Source organism: Terrapene carolina, unplaced genomic scaffold (genome assembly GCF_002925995.2).
Source record: "Terrapene carolina triunguis isolate 2854851 unplaced genomic scaffold, T_m_triunguis-2.0 Scaffold26, whole genome shotgun sequence".
Lineage (NCBI taxonomy): Eukaryota > Metazoa > Chordata > Testudines > Emydidae > Terrapene > Terrapene triunguis.
This window is the reverse complement of record NW_020664377.1, coordinates 1,942,887-1,961,894: the sequence shown is the minus strand read 5'-3', so window position 1 is coordinate 1,961,894 and position 19,008 is coordinate 1,942,887. Positions and strand designations below refer to the sequence as shown.

Below are 19,008 nucleotides of genomic sequence, written 5' to 3'. Positions count from 1 at the left end.
CGTTTCCTATATCGAACTAAATTTACTTACTTCGGGTCCACGCGGCGCAGGCAGGCTCCCCCGTTGACAGCACTTCCTCCTCTCGGCGAGCAGGAGTTCTGCAGTCGACGGGGGAGCGCTTCGGGGATCGATCTATCGCGTCCAGATGAGACGCGATAAATCGATCCCAGAAGATCGATCTCTACCCGCCGAATTGGGCGGGTAGTGTGGACCAGCCCTTAATATCTTCACCATTTAAAATAAAATAGTAGAAACTGGAACATGCAAAAAAGTGCTATTTAAAAGATAATTTTAAGCATAAGATATTTATTTGGCAAACACACAATAGGACAAACATACAACAGGCCTAGTTCTCCAAACCAACACACACACACGTCTATGTCACTGTGATCTGTCATTACACTAAGAACTATCAGGTAAAATGAAGTAATTTTATACAACAGAATTCCTTTCTGGACATGGGTAGTGCCTCTCTTCTTGAAAATACTGGTGGCAGTTCAGACTCATCCAAAAAGTTCAAGAGAGTTAGCTATTCCCCTCCCACTTTCATGCTCGATGAGTACTTTCACAGATGTATGGAATCATTAAAAAGTTTTATTATTAATATGTTATAATCTTCTAATACCTTCTTTAATTGTGCTAAATATATGTACACATGAACCTTGAATAGGCCATCATACATATATCCAGAAAAAAATTAACTCCGGGGGGCGAAGGGGGGAGGAGGTGGAACTGGAGAGAAATCAGTTACAGAAAAGAAATCTGGTACATTTTTTCCATTCTTGAACTGTTCCAAATATCTTGTACTGGGGGAGAAAGAGCAATAAGAAAAAAAATAGTATGACGGGAGAACGAAAATAGAAGAGAAACATTTCCCCTTCTCTACAGTAAGAGAGATTAGTAATTTTGGGATCGCCTCTTGGATCTTCCTGCTAAAAAGACACTTCTGCTTGGGAATGAAAAATAAAGCTTACAGTGTTTTATGAAAAAATCTTGATGGTTGACAAGGTGGCAATTTTACAGATTTCCCCTGTTGTGGCTGACATATCTTCTGCCCAGGAGGCCACTGTGGAATACAATTAATTGGATCTGATCCCTTTTGGAATAGTCTTTATCTGTGGCTGAATAGGCTTCAATGATATAGCACTTGGTTCACTAGATACACAAAATATGAATGCATTGCAGATCTAGGCATTTAAAGGTGGAAGGAACTGAACAGGGATGATGTTTTCCTGAACTGATCAATTCTATTGAAGTATATTTTAATTGCTTCTCTCACAGTAGCATGTGCCATGCTTTTTCCTTCCGATGTGGAGTATTTGAGCAAAATGAGGGGGAAATATTTCTTGCAACGTATGAAAAGTTAACATTGGTTACAAAAGATTTTTTTCCTCTTGAAAAATGCAGTAAGTCTTGTATCTTAACAGCAGAGATTTGGTGACCATTATGCCTTTATGGAACAGAAATACGAAGTAATTGTATACAGTAGATTTTGAATAGATGGGTTAAGAGAGATCCCAGACATGAAAGATAAGAGATCACTGCTGGTTTGGTTAGAGATGCTGCTCTAACAAACTTGGAGGCTGATCTACATCAGACTTGGATAAGCCCGAGTCTGAGACTGGTTTATACTAAGACATGGGATGCAATGGTGGTTGGTACATGATGAGGTTTAGTTCCATCCTGTAGGATACATGGAAGAGCTGAAACACTTCATATTTCCTAGGATTGATCTATTGTGAACACCAGTGGGATGGATGGAAGGCTTGCAGCACCTGTTAGTATGAAGGAATATTGCCATGTTTACGAGTTGCTGTTCAACAGTCCTGGGATAAGTGCTCCTGTCCGTTAGTAGGTTGATAGAGTGGAGACATGAGATCTCTACTTGGTCTGAGTATCAAACCTTCAATACCTTTTTCGGGGGATGAGAACAACAGATGTCTTACTCATCTTTTGACATACTCGGCCTAGTAGTGGAAGAGTGGAGGAAAGGCAGAAAACCCAATCTGCAAATTTGTGAGCCTGTTTCCTGATGAAGGAGAGCCTAGCCTTTGTGTTACATCTAGATAGCTCTATGGCATCTCTAGTGGTGTAGCTTTGAAATATGAGCAGAAACACTTTTGTTGCAGGGACAATTTAAGGACCATTCTGAGGTGTTTATCTGTTAATTGCTTAGCCAGTCTCCTCTTGTTTTCAGGGTACTCCCTTACACTTGACTGCCATAACAGAAGGTAGGTGACATTTTGCCCACAAAAGAATCTGAACTGCTCTGACATTTAGATTTGAGATTCTCGTACCCTGCTGCTCATTTATGTATGCCAGGAGCACTGTGTTGCTTGACTGAAACAGCACATGGCCTTGCTCTCAGGTGATCTGGGAAGTCCTTAAGAGCCAATCCAACTACTTTCCTCTAGGAACTGATAATTCTGAAGATATGACACTATGAAGATCTGAGCTTGACCATGTTCCCCATGTATTATGGTTCTTCTAGAATCGTAGAAGATCAGGGTTGGAAGGGACCTCAGGAGATCATCTAGTCCAACCCCCTGCTCAAAGCAGGGCAAATCCCCAGACAGTTGTTTTTTAAACCCCAGTTCCCTAAATGGCCCCCTCAAGGATTGAACTCACAACCCTGGGTTTAGCAAGCCAATGCTCAAACCACTAAGATATCCCCAATTCTAAAGCCTGGCAAACGTGGCTAAGATTAGGGGGAAGTGGGGAGAGGAGATTACCATCATATTCCAGGCCCCTAAAAATAAATCTGGAAGCTCTGTCTTATGTGATCTTGCCTGTTGATAAAACTCTTTGCATGAGATCAGAAGATCTATGTCCTGGATAAAGATGCAAGGATGACCCTTCAGAAGTCAGTACCTGGATCTTACTAACCCCTCTCTGCTTTGGGAAAATTGACATCTATTTATCTTGACTCTGAAAAGAGATATTCTTTAAATGTATCAAATGCATATTGCCAAAGAATGGAGAGGGCCCTCTGGGTTGCTTCTGGTGGTTCCAGGGGAAGGCTGTTCTGATGTGCAGGTCCTCTAAGAATGGGTATAGAGAAGTTCCTAGAGTTCTTAGCTGGGTTATCACCACTACTAATAGTTTTACAAACACTTGAGGAGGTAGACAATACAATAAGTTACCCTTTGGTCAGTTGACTAGGCTGACATCCTTCATTATGCTAAATCTGGTTTGCTTCACCATGATGGTGGAGAAGGGAAAAACAGATAAGGAGCTCAGTGGGTGGCCCCATATAAGGGGAAGAGTCCCTTAAATTTCAGCGCATGTGAGAGAATGAGAAAAATTGTTAGCTAAGGGCACATCATCTTTAAAGGCTGGGATGGTAATGGATGAGCCAGGAGAGCTAACGTGCTGCTCTGTTTAGCAAGTTGGACACAGAATTAAGACATGAGGAAAAAAAGGGGTGTGGGTTAAGCCCCAGAATGCAGATAGGTTTGAACTGCCTCTAGTGTTTGCAGGAAGAAAGAAACAGTACAATTGTCTCACACTGGGAAAGAGGTCAGGATATAGAAACAGAACAAAATTTCTCAAAACTAAAGCACCACTTCAAATTTGGTCCCAGTTAGCAGCAATCAAAAGTAAACACTGTCTCTTAGCTGTTCACTAGTAGTCTCTAACCTAGCAATCAAAGGCATAACCTAATGGCTGGAAGCTTAAGTCAGCAAAGTTCTAACTGGTAATAAGAGAGTTTTAACAGCAAGGTAATTAACCACTGGAATAGATTACCAAAAGGATCTTATAAATTCTCCATGCTTTGGAGTCTTCAAATTAAGACTAGATGTCTTTCTAAAATGCTCTAGTTAGGCCACAAATTGTGCCAAGATGCAAGATTCAGAGTGAAATTCTACATCCTGTGTTAAGCAGCAGCTCAGTTTAGAACAAAATGGTCCCTTTCTGGCCTTCAAATTTATGCATACTCAATTTAAATTCTGTAGTCCAGTTACTGATGCATAAATGCCCAGAACAGAAAACTCATTACAAATGGCACCTTTGCTGACCAGTTTTAGTAGTCTCCTATGACTGAAGGGGTCTGGATACTTAGCTTGGAGGTGGGGTTGTTATGCTACTACTGTGTGTGTTCTGTAAACAGGTTACCTCACTTTCTAGTGCAGTCAATCCAATACCTTTCAAAAGTAAATTTACTTTAATATTTAAAATTCATGCTAAATGTAACTTGTAAGATGTTTAAACAACTGTAAGTTAATTCTGTGACTTATCAGCACTGAGAAATATACAGCATGTTATATTCGCACCAGATGTTTATGCGAATGCCAAATGTAGTTAAATGTTAAGACTCATGAGTCAGTTCTTGCAGCAATACAAGGAGTTGCTAATTATCATTAAGACATGATTTGTCATTACAAATAACAGATGTCATTCACAGTAATAGGAGACTATCCTAAGTATTAGTTCTTTTGGCTGCTCCTTTCAATGTCAAAATACTAGCCACACTAGTATGACCAAACAGATTAAATCGGGGTGGCCAAACCATGGCTCGCGAGCCGCATGTGGCTCTTTTACAGTTAAAGTGCAGCTCACTTTAAAGTGCAGCCGGGGGGAAGGGGGGGGGGGAAGAGAGAGAGAGCTTGGAACCTCTGCCTTACAGTGGGATGGTGGGGTAGGGGCTTCTGTCCAGCAGTGAGAGGGGTTTGGGGCTTCAGCCCTATGGAGCGCGCCTGCTGGGGCTTGGGGTTTCAGCAGGAGCAGGGCTGAAACTCCGAGCACCAGCAGGCGCCTCCTGAGGGGCTGAAGCTCCGACCCTTGGCCAGTGTGCCCTGACTCTTGAACTTCTGAAAATCGTTGTATAAGGCTCAGTAAGATTGGCCACTCTTGGATTAAATCATACAGCGAAAGGAAACCTAATGCAAAGTGGTCTGTTGAATGCTCATGAAGAAAAAAATTCAATAGTAGAGGGATGCCTAAGTGTGATCCATGACAGACTGCCAGTTCTCACATAAAAAAAGATCCAAAAAGTATATAACTGCAGATCACAAATTCCTTGCCTTGTCAAAAAAACCAGTTGAAAGAGGATGCAGAAATCTATTTGCTTGAGATACCACTTATAGCTGCTATGATAAAAAGAGTATACTGCTGGAAAAGTCACAATAAATCAAACACTATAGTTATGTTGTTGGAAAAAATAGAAGATCTAGACTGACATTCCATGCAGAAGATTTTATAGTACAATGGTCTCAACAGTGCTGGTTTACTGCACAAACACTGCATGGCACATATTAGATATAACTGGACATGAATGACCTCATCATGAATAGTGGGTACCTCACCTACATCAATCAAAAATTGCAGGGGAATGGATATTTTGCCTCAACTACATTTGATTGTCTTTCCGCCTCTGAAGGAAAACTGAAATTTCTGCACACAAAGTCTGATGAGATAAAATCTTGATGGATCTATGCAGTGTTTCATTTCCCAATAAATGCAACATACTTCTAGATCATTTACACATGGAGTGAGAGATCCACTTCCTGGAATTCAGATCATATGAGGGATTTATCTCTGTAAAGGAAAATGCTACTATTAAATCAAATGCAGATGCCAGATTCTTGAATAACCCTACACTAAACTGTCCCAGAGATGTCAGGCATTATTCAAGCTTGCACAATCAGGACTGCACAGCTTTTTACGAAAAAAGTCTTCCACCACTGCATCTGAAGTTCAAGAAGAGGTGAACAATGAACATCTTTATATACATCTCTGCTGCAACCACCCTCCAAGTTTGATGTGCAATGTACATATACTTGGAAACAAAAAAACCCTTGATTTTATATTATAGAAAGGCAGCTTTAAAAATACAAGAGATTGGTGAAATAGAAGTCTATTTAATATCTGGTAGGGTAATTAAAAATAAAGTTAAGCAAATTTTGTTTGCATTTCTTTTTACTACAAGCTATGAAAACTAATATGTAAATTAATTAGGTGTGGATTTCAAACTTTTGTGAAGCTGCAAAGGCAACATTCAATATGACAAAGTAATAGCAGCCTTGTTAACTGCAGCCTATGATAATGCAGGGATACTTAATCGTATGGCTAAACAACACTACTGTAAACCGCAACAGTACTGTGGAATGATATTTACCATTTTGTTGTGATTGATTCTCAAAATATTCCTGAACAAAATACTATGGGGAATGGGCCTATTACTGTTCTTCATGTCACATTTTACTGTTATGTTTAGGATTCATAGAATTCATTTGCGATAACTGATTTCAAAAGTTGAAAAAACAGCATCTTGAAACACATTGGGTGTCAGCTGCTTTCACACCCAGAGTCTGGCCTTTTGAAAGCTTTCAAACAAACCAACAGATAGAATGTGTCCTTGCTTCAGGTTGACATCAAGTAATTATGCTTATTCTCCAGTATTAAGCCTCCCCACTCCCCTCAAAAAACTTGACACCTGAAGTTCATGTTTCTTGTGGCTATCCTCAGCTCATATACATCTCTACCCCGATATAACGCTGTCCTCGGGAGCCAAAAAAATCTTACCGCGTTATAGGTGAAACCGCGTTATATCGAACTTGCTTTGATCCGCTGGAGTGCTCAGCCCTGCCCCCCGGAGCACTGCTTTACCGTGTTATATCCAAATTCGTGTTATATCGGGGTAGAGGTGTATAACTAAGTTCAGTTATCCTGGTACCAGTGATTCAGTCTTTAAAACACCTGTCTTAGATAATATAGCAATCCACATCAGCCAGAATGAATATTAAGAGGCAACCACTTCACAAATCTTTCTCAACAGATAAAGAATTTGTTAGGAGATGCACACAGAAAAAATGTTTTTTCAACACTAGTGTATTAGATGTGTTATATGTTAAAGAAAATGTCTGGGAAGTTAATCACAAAACTTCATGCAGAGTAGTGTAGAAATCTTTACAGTTTGTCACATCTAGAAGTAAAAGAAATCAAACACTATGGATGAAATCCTGACTCCATACAAGTCAATTTCAAAACTTGTATTGACTTCAATGGGGCTAGGATTTAACCCAGATAACTAACATTCAACAGATTGGACAATCATGACTTAACTCACTTTTATCTATTGTTGATCTTTTATAAATTGAATTAAAATGTCTGATGTCACAGTCATGGAAAGAACTGACAACACCAGAACTAAGAAGTCTTTAATAAAAATAATAGTTCTGTGGATAATGTTGTTTTAGTAACCCTCAACATTTAATGACAATCAAAGTGCTGCCACCTGGAAGTCTTCCAAAACCAGCAAAAACGACACATTTACATTTGACATTACCAGTCACATTTGCTGCTTGTGAAAATATTTCGAACAATTAAAGTTTACCTGAGAAGCATGTTACTTACTTTTCTATCTGCATTCAGAATTTTATACTTAGTAAAGACCCCCCCCCCCCAGATTCACTAGCTAGACAAACTTGTAAAAATTTTCAGATGAAGCAATGATTATGAAGGTAAACTGGTGTAACATTATTTATGTATATTAACAATCCAAGTACCAAAGACACACATTTTATAATCTGATTAATATTTAAAAGGGTGGCATGAACATTGAATAAAATGATTTTTCATGGGAGTGAGGATTTAGTGTAAGAGGACCTTATGATTCAATGCTAGCTTAAAACCTTTCTATAAATGATGCTTTGCCTCTGCATTCATGTAACAGGAGAAAATTAACCTGTGACAAAGTTCTATCCCACTGACATTACTTAAGTATTTTATAGCTATCATATTTAACTTTTTTAAACAGCATTAAATATAACATCTACTGGTCTTTTTGGAAGCTTAATAAGCACTCTGCCAAGTCAGTTGGACATTTATAATACATTAAGTGTTCTCACTCTTACCAGTAAAAGAAAAGGATTAGAGTTTTTGAACAAATGAGTACAAGTGAAAAAGTAACAACATTAGTATTACTAATACATGCATCACATTATGAACAAAAGTCAGAATGGCCAAATACCCTCTTCAGGATGTCTCAAACACTAATGAGATTTTTCTGGTTTAACTGACTTTTCAAACAAACAGCATAATTCTGAGTGGTGCTGAACACCTGCAACTCTCGGATTTCAATGAGAGTTGGTGAGACACAGTACCTAGTTACAAAGTTATATTGCTAAGCAGAATACGAATATTGTATTCTCTGGGTTCTCTGGGGTAGGAACTGTCTTCTATATATCTGCACAATATTTGTACACGACTAACCAGTCAATCAGAAAAAAACAAACTTATTTTGAACTTACCATAGGTTGTCAAAAAATTAATACAAAGCAAACCAACATTGAAAGTCTTTAGTATTTCTGTACAAAAAACCCCTTGTAGTTAAAAAGCAGATAAATAGCTGGAACATCTACCTTGTGTTTTAGATTAGTTTGTACAGTGTTTTGAAGAGGTAAAATGCTATACAAGTGTTATTTATTTTAAATCACTTACTTGCTGTGACAGTGCAATAGCAAGTCAATGATAAATGTCTGCCATGCCTTTTCTTTACTAAGTGCATCCAATGCTGTTGGAATCAAAGCAAAACACAAGGTCATCACCTCCAAAGCTTCACAGCAAACTTGTTCATCTTCCATGTCTGGCTCATTGCCTGCATTTGTCTGTAAAGTGAATCAAATGAGCAGCATGAATGGATATGGAAAAGTGCAACAAATCTGTCTGGCATCTAGCTGTACACTTAAAACACAAGGGGATACCAAGAGTGTGTCCCCCAATGCCCAGCTAAATCTACAATGCAAGTTATCACATACATTGATTCAGTCTTCTCTCCCCTATACTCTTTTCACTCACCTGCTGCATCTTGTCTTAAATGATAGGTTCTCTGGGGTAGGAACTGTCTTCTATATATCTGCACAATACCTAGCAAAGTGAGGTGCTGACCTGTTTGGGTCCTGCAGGTACTAGTGTAATACAACTAATGCATAGTAATATATGCAGATGAGACTGCACCTTTTTATACTTGAGTAACAAGCACTTGGATCTTAGTTATACTTGTTTAGTTACTTTTCTTTCTACCTTTAACATTGGTAGCTTCTTAAATACAATATTTACCAATTTCTTCCCCTCCCCTTTCACATTAGTATGCCTTATTATTTAACCCTTCCATCCTCTAATTAAAGTTTCTCAATACTACTTGTCAAACTAACAGATGAGGACATGGACAGTATAAACCACCACATAATAAGATGTGTACAGTAACTCCTCACTTAAAGTCGTCCCAGTTAATTTTGTTTCATTGTTACATTGCTGATCAATTAGAGAAGATGCTCGTTTAAAGTTGTGCAATGCTCCCTTATAACGTTGTTTGGCAGCCGCCTGCTTTGTCCACCGCTTGCAGAAAGAGTAGCCCATTGCAGCTGGCTGGTGGGGGCTTGGAACCAGGGTGGACCGGCAGCCCCCCTATCAGCTCTCCCCTCCCCTAAGTTCCCTGTGCGGCAGCTGCCCAGCAGGCTATCAATTGCCAGCAGTTCAGCTGTCCCGCCCCCCACTGCCATGTGCTGCTCCTGCCTTGGAGCTGCTCCCGGGACCCTCCTGCTTGCTGTGCGGAGGGGGGACTGACAAGGGAGGCTAATGTCAGGGTGTCCCCTGCTCCTGCCCCCAGCTTACCCCATCTCCATAGAGCAGGGGGGGACACGACAGGGCTTAGGACAGAGGGAGCTTGCTAGCAGCAGATGATGTCTCAACTTGTTTATCTACTTAAAAAGGCAATGTACTTAGACTGGGGTCAACGTACTTAAAGGGGCAATGCGCATCTCTCTCTCTCTGAGACACACACCGTGTGTGTGCGCGTGCGCGCCATGCTGTCTCCCCTCCCTCCATTTGTGCTGCCTTGTAGAGTGTGAGGCTACATTAACAACAACGTGTTAAACCTTGAGGGCTCAGCTGATTGCTAGTTTATCATTTAGCAGTAAGGCATTCCCTGGGAAATATTCCACCCTCTGACTCCGCCACCTCAACCAAGCTTCACAATCATCATTGCTGTGTACAGTATTAAATTGTTTGTTTAAAACTTATACTGTGTATATACGCAAGTCTTGTCTGGTGAAAGTTTTTTCCCTGGAACCTAACCCCCCCCCCCCAATTTACATGATTTCTTATGGGGAAATTAGATTCGCTTAACATTGTTTCGCTTAAAGTCACATTTTTCAAGAACATAACTACAATGTTAAGCAAGGAGTTACTGTAGTTATACCAGATTAGAAAGGCAAAGCTCAGAAAAAAGATGTGAAACAGGATGCCTATACTTCTGGTACACAACTGAAATCCTCCCCAGCCAAAGACAGTTCACCCATCCAACACAACAATACTCATTCCCTCTAAGGAGATAAGAAAGCAACACAGCTGGAGAAAAATTATTTCTATGGGGGGGGGGGGAGGGGACTAAAAACTGCTTAAGGCTCTAGGCACTCTAAAACACAACTACAATACAATTCAAATCTCAGAAGCATTAAAATGATCAATTCAGAGAAGCTCAGCCAGCCACTTACAAAAACTAAAAAGCATATTCTCAGTCTTCTTCAAAAATCTTAATAAGCAGACCCCCATTTAGAGTGAGCATATGCACACATACTGTATATGTACATGTATTAAAAATATTACTAATTTAATGTTAAGACTGAGAAATTAAGCACTCAAGGACCCAGAAAAGTTACTAAAGGCACAAAAACCTCTAGCAGCTGTACCTGTTAGACACCTCGGACGTGAGCTTCACTAATTCCCCTCAGGAAAGGGACCAGATCCTCAGTAGGCAATAGAGACAAATTCAGCTGTGGTAACACAGGCTGCATGGCCGTCCCATTGCATCCCAAACAGGGGCGGCTCTATGGTTTTTGCCGCCCCAAGCACAGCAGTCAGGCGGCTTTCGGTGGCACGCCTGCGGGCGGTCCGCTGGCCACGCGGATTCAGCGGCACGCCTGCAGGACGTCCGCCAGTGCCGTGCCTTCAGCGTCCCCGCCGCCGAATTACCGCTGAAGCCGCGGGACCAGCAGACCTCCCGCAGGCATGCCGCCGAAGGCAGCCTGACGGCCGCCCTCACAGCAACCAGCAGGCTGCCCCCCGCGGCTTGCCGCCCCAGGCACGCACTTGCTGCGCTTGTGCCTGGAGCTGCCCCTGATCCCAAAGCCAGACAACTGCAGAGTCATCCCAGGCACAAGATAATATGAACCCAGGCCCATGGGACAGGATACTCAGCAGCACATTTCAGGGAGTGCATGGAGGGCCCTGGAAGGTCTTATGCACCCTGGGGCAACACCACCACGTTTTTATATGCCCCCGGAGAGCCATTACTTTGCAAACTGTGCAGAAGGAGGGGGGATGAATATTGGGTGGGAGTTTGGGGGAAGACCAAGGAAGCATGAATAGCAGTTTTGTGGAAGAACTGAGGTGCAAAAATGGAGGAGCTAGTGGATAGAAGTTACTATCACTGTATGTTACTGCTAGTTGCTCACATTTTTTTTTTTCCCCAATAAAAAGGAAAGTTTCTAATGCAGTGCAAATGTGGAGTTTAAAATTTTGCAAGCAGAGCTGTACTTCGAACACAGCAGAGTTGTCATCCTGCATTGCTTTAGAAAGCCCTAAGGAGTTGCTCTATGGTTCTAAGGTGCTCAGGACCTATTTGACTAACTGAGAAGTTCTTAGCACCCCTTTCCTAAAATCAGAAAAGAATAGAATTTTCTTCAGATCAAATAAGCCAAATTTGAATTGTTATATTTGGGCCATTTTTGAGATAACACGTAATTTTTCTGACTGGAATATAGGCACTCCCCACCCCTTTTAGCATAACTAAAAAATGGCTGAACTGATTTTGCCAAAGCTTCTGCAAGGTGATTTAAAAAAAAAAAAAAATGCAGGCACACAATATAAAAACCAACATTAAGTTGTTTGAAAAAGCTTTGAGCCAATAGAACATATGCCAAATTTCAACCTTACCCATCACCAACAGTGATTATTATATGACAGTATTATAGAGGGGTATATACACACAGAATATGCATTTTAGATGACAGATAGATCACAGGCTTAAGTATGTGGGAAGAAGAGAAGGGTGTGAAAGGGAGATAATGAGGGAAAGTGGTAGAAGGAGAGGACAAAGCAAAGAAAGTGTGCCTTAGAGCTCATCTACACGGAGCAGTAACATGGACTACAGGGTGTGATTTCTAAAGCACTCTAATGCATTACACATTAATTAGTCGATGCAGATCCTGCATTCATGCTCTCTAACAAACTTTTAGTGTACACCAGCAGGGTCTACACAAACTAATGTGCAACACATCCGTGTACTGGTAACTGAGGCTATGCTAATTTTTCTTCTTTGGGTGGCAATCAAGAAACAAAAGATTTACGATCACTGCATTAGATAATCTGACATCTTTGGCATGTTAAGTGATTTGAGGGTGCAGACAGAATCCCAACAACTCAAGAAGAGCAACTATCCTGCACAATCCACCCCTTCTACAAAGATGGGTTTTATTTTAATTATTTAGGGGGGGGTAGGGCCGGGGGGGGGGGGGGGGGGGGGGGGGAAGGGGGAAGGAGGGAGTCCCGTGATCTAGAAGCAGGGTAACACACAGTCCTGTAGTGGTCCAAGATTATCTCTTTGTTTAGCGCAAGAACTGTCTGGGCTGTGAAAGTATCATTCAGATCCTCTGGGTAGGGAGCACTTCAAAAAAGTCTCTCAGTGCCATGGCTTAAGATGGTGCTGATCTGGTTTGGTGGAAAACCAAATGCAGTCCTCTCTGACCAAAAGGACTGCTGTAACATAAGGCTTCTTGGGGCGGTAAGGAAGAATTCCAGAAGAACCTGGACCCACCTTCTAAAATAAGTTTTAATTTTTAATATAAAAGAAAAATAAATTCACTAGATGATTTAATAAGTGAGTTTTGAACTTTAATTTATAGACTCTAATTTTGGGGATTCTGACAACTCTGATGAGAGCTGTCTCTCCAAGTTCCACTGAAAAATCAAAATTGTCAAAAATGAAGCAGAGTCCATTGAACTATTAGCATCAGAAGAAGCCTTTGTGAAATGTCTCCATCCTCCAGCAGTTAGAATCTAATTATTAGTATGCCAGCTTTAAAAAAATCATCTACTTTTTTCCCCACAAGTGTAATGCTTTGGAGAAAAGCAGATTAACGATTTCACAGCAGGGAGCTAGTTGACTAAACACCCGAAACAGTCACAGGTATGTTTTTGTAATACTTCAGGACAGGTCTATAAAAACGTATATTGGTATAACTACATTGCTCAGGGGTGCGAAAAATCCACCCCCATTAGCAACATAGTTATATTTACCTAACCCCCTTTGTAGACAGCGCTACAACAACTGGAGGGCTTCTCCCATTGACAGCTACCCTCTCTAGCAGAGGTGGATTTTAACTACACGCTGATGGGAGAACCTCTCCCATCGGCATAGTAGTATCTTCACTGAAGTGCTGCAGCTGCACCACTGCAGTGCCCTGAGTATTACAAACTAACTATTCTACAGTAATTTCTTGTAGTTTGTGTTCCTACGCTGTTGTCTCTGTCACTTAAAACTTGGATTTTGTGCAGTTTTCTCTTCCATCATACCCCCCATTTCTGCCATTTCTCCCCTTCTTCCATTTTACTTTGTTTCCTCCTGTCCCACTTTTGCTTTTATCCCTCCTTCACTCTGCTTCTGCAATTTCTCCTTTCTTTTTATAGTTTGTTCCCAAGAGTTTTTCCTTCATTTCCAGTGTCACCTCATATCACATTTCATGCTTACGTAGCTCTGGGCTTCTCTGCGTGAACATACTGATCTACTCCGCACTAACCTGCCATGCACTAAGTGGCCATGTGGACTCTGCTGACACTCACCAAGTTTCCTATTGTGCTTTAATCTACTCCTTTTTCATAGTTGGGGTAGAACAAAGCACACTAAGGAACTTTTTGTGCACAGGAGCAGGGTCCATGTGGACAGTCACTGCACAGCAAGCTAGCATGGGGCAGATTTACACCTCCACTTGCAACGAACTGTTTGTGTAGACAAGCCCTCTGGTTTAATACATGCATCAGTATCAGTGGCACAAACACCAAAGAGAATGGTTGACATTGATGTTTGAGTACAAAGAGGGTGAAATTCTCCCTGTGCAAAGAACTAGCACAAGGCCTATGCACAGTTTAAGTTTCATCTGAGTCTTATTTTCAGGGTTTAAATTGGTTTTAAAGTGTTGCACAGGTCTTGTGTTAAGACTTCTCAATGGGGTGATTTCACCCCGAGGGAAAACTGGGTGAGAATCTAAAACAAATGTGAAAAATTCCTAAAACAAAGTGAAATGGCATTTAAAATTAACGTGTAGGAAAGATTCTCCTCAACTTGTGTATAATTCTCAACATCATTCATCCAATTATAGTTTCTCCTCGTTATTTCTGTGGCCATATACATTCCTATTTAAGGTACATACTCACTGCCTAATGTTTTCAATTCAATCTTTAAATATATAGTTTACAAATACAAATTGTAAAGCCTGAAACAGACAGAGAGAGTCAAGGTTCAGTTGTGGCTTTGCCACAAAGCCACAGTAAACAGCAGCACATTGTTGCACTGCTATACTTCCACCTGGTTTCCTTGTTATTTTAAGAAGGGGGTAAACTGTGCCAGGTCTATAGCACAGCACAGCGGAGGCTCTCCAGGATGCCAGGGCAGCTGTATTGGCTAGAGTGCTGGTAGAAAAGGGGACAAGGAACCAACAGGCCCCGTGCACAACAAGACTTCAAGTAGTTCTGCCCTAGCCTGCCCCTTCCACAAACCTGCATGTGGATCCTGCTTCCCCTCCTACACTCCTTTTTTATGATATGGGTAGCAAATGCAGAAACATATGAGAGCATCTTCTGCTTCTCTACTACCACAACAGCTTAGCCAGAATTTAGCCCCGTTAGTAAACTTCAAATAAATGGAGAATTATTCTTCTTAGTGAGGAACTCATTTGTGAGAAACTGAACAGGATACCTAGGAAATCAGAAGTGCTAGGGCTACTAAGCTAGCTAAATGAGAAGCTGCTTTTTCTGGAAGTATACCTACTTTTCTGCAAATCAAAAATTTAAGCAAAAGGTCTAGAATACAAAGAATAAAAGCATCCCACCAAATTCCTTCTTCCTTTACTTAGCTAAGTGCTGAGCAGTGCCAGATTAACTCGATTAACTTTGAAAATTCAGAGGAGTTAGTGAAGAGACAAATAGAACCTGCTCTTTCCAGAATTCAGCAACTTCCTTAACTACATCATCCCACGATACACATGTATTTGCAATACAATTCTAGGAGTTGGTTATAGCATTACTTTTAAAATTTTATAAGCCACTGTTGATAAGTCGAAGGTTACTTTGATAAGAACAAGGTTCTGAGCAGTGTACGCCAAGGGGAAAAAAGATCCAAAAGCTTGAGAGAGTATAAACATTTTGTATGATACCCAGAAATATCTCCAACTCTGATTGGTCTAACCCACCCCTTAAATCCTGTGTATGTAAAGATCTGATATTTTAACTCCAAGTATGTGCATAAGCAATTAAGGAAAATAAACTGCTATACATGCTATCACTCAGTTTTACCAATGCTTCAGTGTCAATTTCAAAATCAAATTTCTTCCAAAAAAGGGAGGCCAACAACATTTTTCATTACATATATGTCTTGTCTGAGCTTTAAAAACTAAAGCATTTGAATTATCCAAATTACAAAAGTACACCTGAAAAATTTAGCATGTAACAAATGCTTATTTCACATTTGGATACAATAGAAAAAAATTCAACTTCAAGTTTAAGAAATTTCAGCCCAAAAATAATTGAAAATAGGCACATAGCATGGAAGTACCATCTCAATCTTAACTACAGTTTCACAACTGTGACCCTACATTAGAATCCAAAGTATATTACCAACAAGAATATAACTATTTGAAGATAGGTCACATTTTGAGCCTAAATTACTTGACACTGTCCTTTTTATAGCTGACCAAATAATTAAATAGAAAAAGAAGTTGCTTAAGAATTCTTACCTTTTCATAAATTTTACTAATTTCCTCATTTGAGCTGAACACCAGCTGTACTGACCCACACCCTGATGCCCAGACAATTTTTTGTACTGCTCTAATAACACAGATATCAGGGATGTATTTTGAAGCCTGGAGACAAAGAAATAAACAAACCACAGCAACATTAAAATACAGTTGCTAGTAATATTAAAATGGACTCTACACCATTACGGCAACTAACCTCGTAAAAACAGAATCTTTACACTACTTTAAGACATTTTATATTGAAACAAAAAAGATGATGCTATAACTTAGAAATGTTTGTGCCTTCATTTAGCATTTTACACTTCACTTTCATCTTAGCAATGCTCATGAAAGCCAAATGTGTGTATTAGATAGTGTCTCAGGATCTTCCTTCACGCCACTATTGTTACTGAGATATAGTATTATAAATTGATATTAGGTAAGTGATAAAAATATTTGATCCTGGCCAAAATTTAGAAAAAAGATTAAAATTAGTTTTTAAAAAAACAAAATTGAAAATAATCTGCTCAGCCATTTTTCATTAGAGAAGTATACATAAACTATACATTTACTGGATTTCTCTGCTTAGCTCTCAACTCCAAAACAGCTGTGATTTGGAAAGCAATTAGCCTATAAAATGGCATAACTAAATTTGATATTAAGAAAAATAACCAAGATATTGCATGTTAGCTACTATCCAAGCACAGAAGAGTTCATCCAAACCGCTAATTAATTTTCAAAATTATGAATTTTGCTACACATAGGCCATACAAAGTTTATCACAGATCCGAACACTTGCAAAGGTAATCTGAGTCTGTTTTATGAATGAATTACTAGAATGCAACAGTTTTGGGGCATAGTTCCTAGTTTATATACAGTAACTCCTCACTTAAAGTCGTCCCAGTTAACGTTGTTTCATTGCTGATCAATTAGGGAACACGCTCGTTTAAAGTTGCGCAATGCTCCCTTATAACGTCATTTGGCAGCTGCCTGCTTTGTCCACTGCTTGCAGGATTCTCTGGAAGAGCAGCCCCTCCTTGTGGGGATTAGAACCAGGGGGACCAGCAGCCCCCACTCCCATCAGCTCCCCTAAATTCCCTGTAAGGTATGTGGCTCAGCAGCTGCCCAGCAGCAGTTCAGAGGTCTCTCCCCACACTGCTGTGCTGCTCCTGCCCTGCCCTCAGCCTTGGAGCTGCTCCCTGGAGCTTCCTGCTTGCTGGGGGAGAGGGGTGCTAGTATCAGGATGTCCACCTGCTCCAGCCCCCTCCCCCGCTCTGTACCTCCTCTCCACAAAGCAGAGGAGGGGGACAGGGCTCAGGGACAGAAAGGAGCGAGCTTGCTGGAAGCTGTTGCTTCCTGTCTGATCTGCTTAAAAGGGCAACGTACTTTAACTGGGGTCAGCGTACTTAAAGGGGGCAATGCACGTCTCTCTCTCTCACGCATGCACGTACCACCCAGCACTTTGGAAAGTCAGCACTTCTGCAGTCATCCATGTGCTGTCAGGAGGAGGGAGTGGTGCGCTCCAGCTGGATAGCATGGGCTCATCATCATGTTCAGTTTTTGCAGCTACTGCCCTCCTTCTATTGTGTTTCCTCCCTCTTGCCTCAGTCCATGCTGCCTTGTAGAGTGTGAGGCTACATTAACAACTGCATATTAACCCTTAAGGGCTCAGCCAAGTGCTAGTTCATCATTTAGCAGCAAGGCATTCCCTGGGAAATATTCCCCCTTTTTACTCCAGGACCTCAACCAAGCTTCACAATCATTCATTGCTGTGTACAATATTAAAAACTGTTTGTTTAAAACTGTTTAAAACTTATACTGTATATGTATATAATGTCTCGTCTGGTGAAAAAAATTTCCCTGGAAACCCCCCCTTTCCCCGAATTAACATTAATTCTTATGGGGAAATTGGATTCGCTTAACATCATTTCGCATAAAGTTGCATTTTTCAGGAATATAACTACAACGTTAAGTGAGGATTACTGTACTAAATTTTTGAAACTATAGCATCATGTTTTTATCAGTGACTAATTGCTGCAAAAGAGTTGTTCGTTTTCCAACATGCTTTATAAAGGTGTGATTCATTTAAAATATGCAATCAGAGTGAAATTACATCTTTCCTGCATCCCCTCCCCCCCAAACCTCATCCTCATACACAAACACACGTCCTTAAAATTCTCCTTCAGGGAGGAAAATTAGCAAAAGGTACAAGGACCAAGTTTTACTTCTGAGGAGTACTGCACCTCCTTCCTCCTCCCTTTGACCACATTTATGTCATGAATGTAAACTTGGTTTTATATGCCATAATCTCCTTATAAGAACACCTAATATAATTTTTTTAATCTGGAGGATATGGTATTTGAGAATATTCATAGCAAATTATATAGGCCAACCTTTAAAAAAAAAAAAAAAAAAAAAACTTTGCAAAACCCTACGCCTCAAGATAGGCTTGCAGGTCCAGAAGCTGGCATCTAAGTAAGTGGCCTGGCTTTCCAAGGTGTTGAGAGCGCAGAAGTTCCGAAGCTGCCTAACTTGAGAGACATTTTTTAAAATCCTGGTCTCTGACTCCTCTTTTTAGATACGAAAAAAAGTATTCCATTTAACATTAACCATAATCACTTTATATAATGAAGAGGAAGACAGCAAATTATTATACTCTCAAACATGAAAGTCAGAATTCTTGCAATTTTGTATTTTAAGTAACTGAAAAAAGTCAGTCTTAAAGTGACAATGTCAAGGTTTGTAGGTCCAAAATCTGACTCTCCCCACCCAATTTATATATTTTACAATAATAAGCAGATAAGGATAAAATCCAACTACAGTTCTAAGGAAAAGTCATGCATTTCAGCTATGGTGTAATAAGACGTTTCTCTCTACTGTGATGTAAGCATGAAATATGACAGTCAAGTTTCTAATTTTTATAGCACTTTAAACAAAACAGTAGTTCTCATACTAAAGCCAACTCTATGATTAGTTGAGTTACACAGTACCTTTGGGA

At 40.3% G+C, this 19,008-nt stretch overlaps 1 protein-coding gene across 2 annotated transcripts in view; it reads right to left on the bottom strand.

Annotated features, from left to right (window-relative positions):
- Positions 1–19,008, bottom strand: part of LOC113406342 (probable ubiquitin carboxyl-terminal hydrolase FAF-X) — a 183,448-nt gene that overhangs the window by 66,221 nt on the left and 98,219 nt on the right. The window contains exons 24-25 of one of the 2 annotated variants that reach the window (XM_026650666.1): positions 16,011–16,136; positions 8,443–8,609 (exon numbers count right to left, since the gene is read on the bottom strand). In XM_026650666.1, the coding sequence (XP_026506451.1) occupies positions 8,443–8,609; positions 16,011–16,136 (293 nt within the window). The remainder of the gene's footprint in view (positions 1–8,442; positions 8,610–16,010; positions 16,137–19,008) is intronic. The other variant, XM_026650667.1, reaches the window with a different exon arrangement.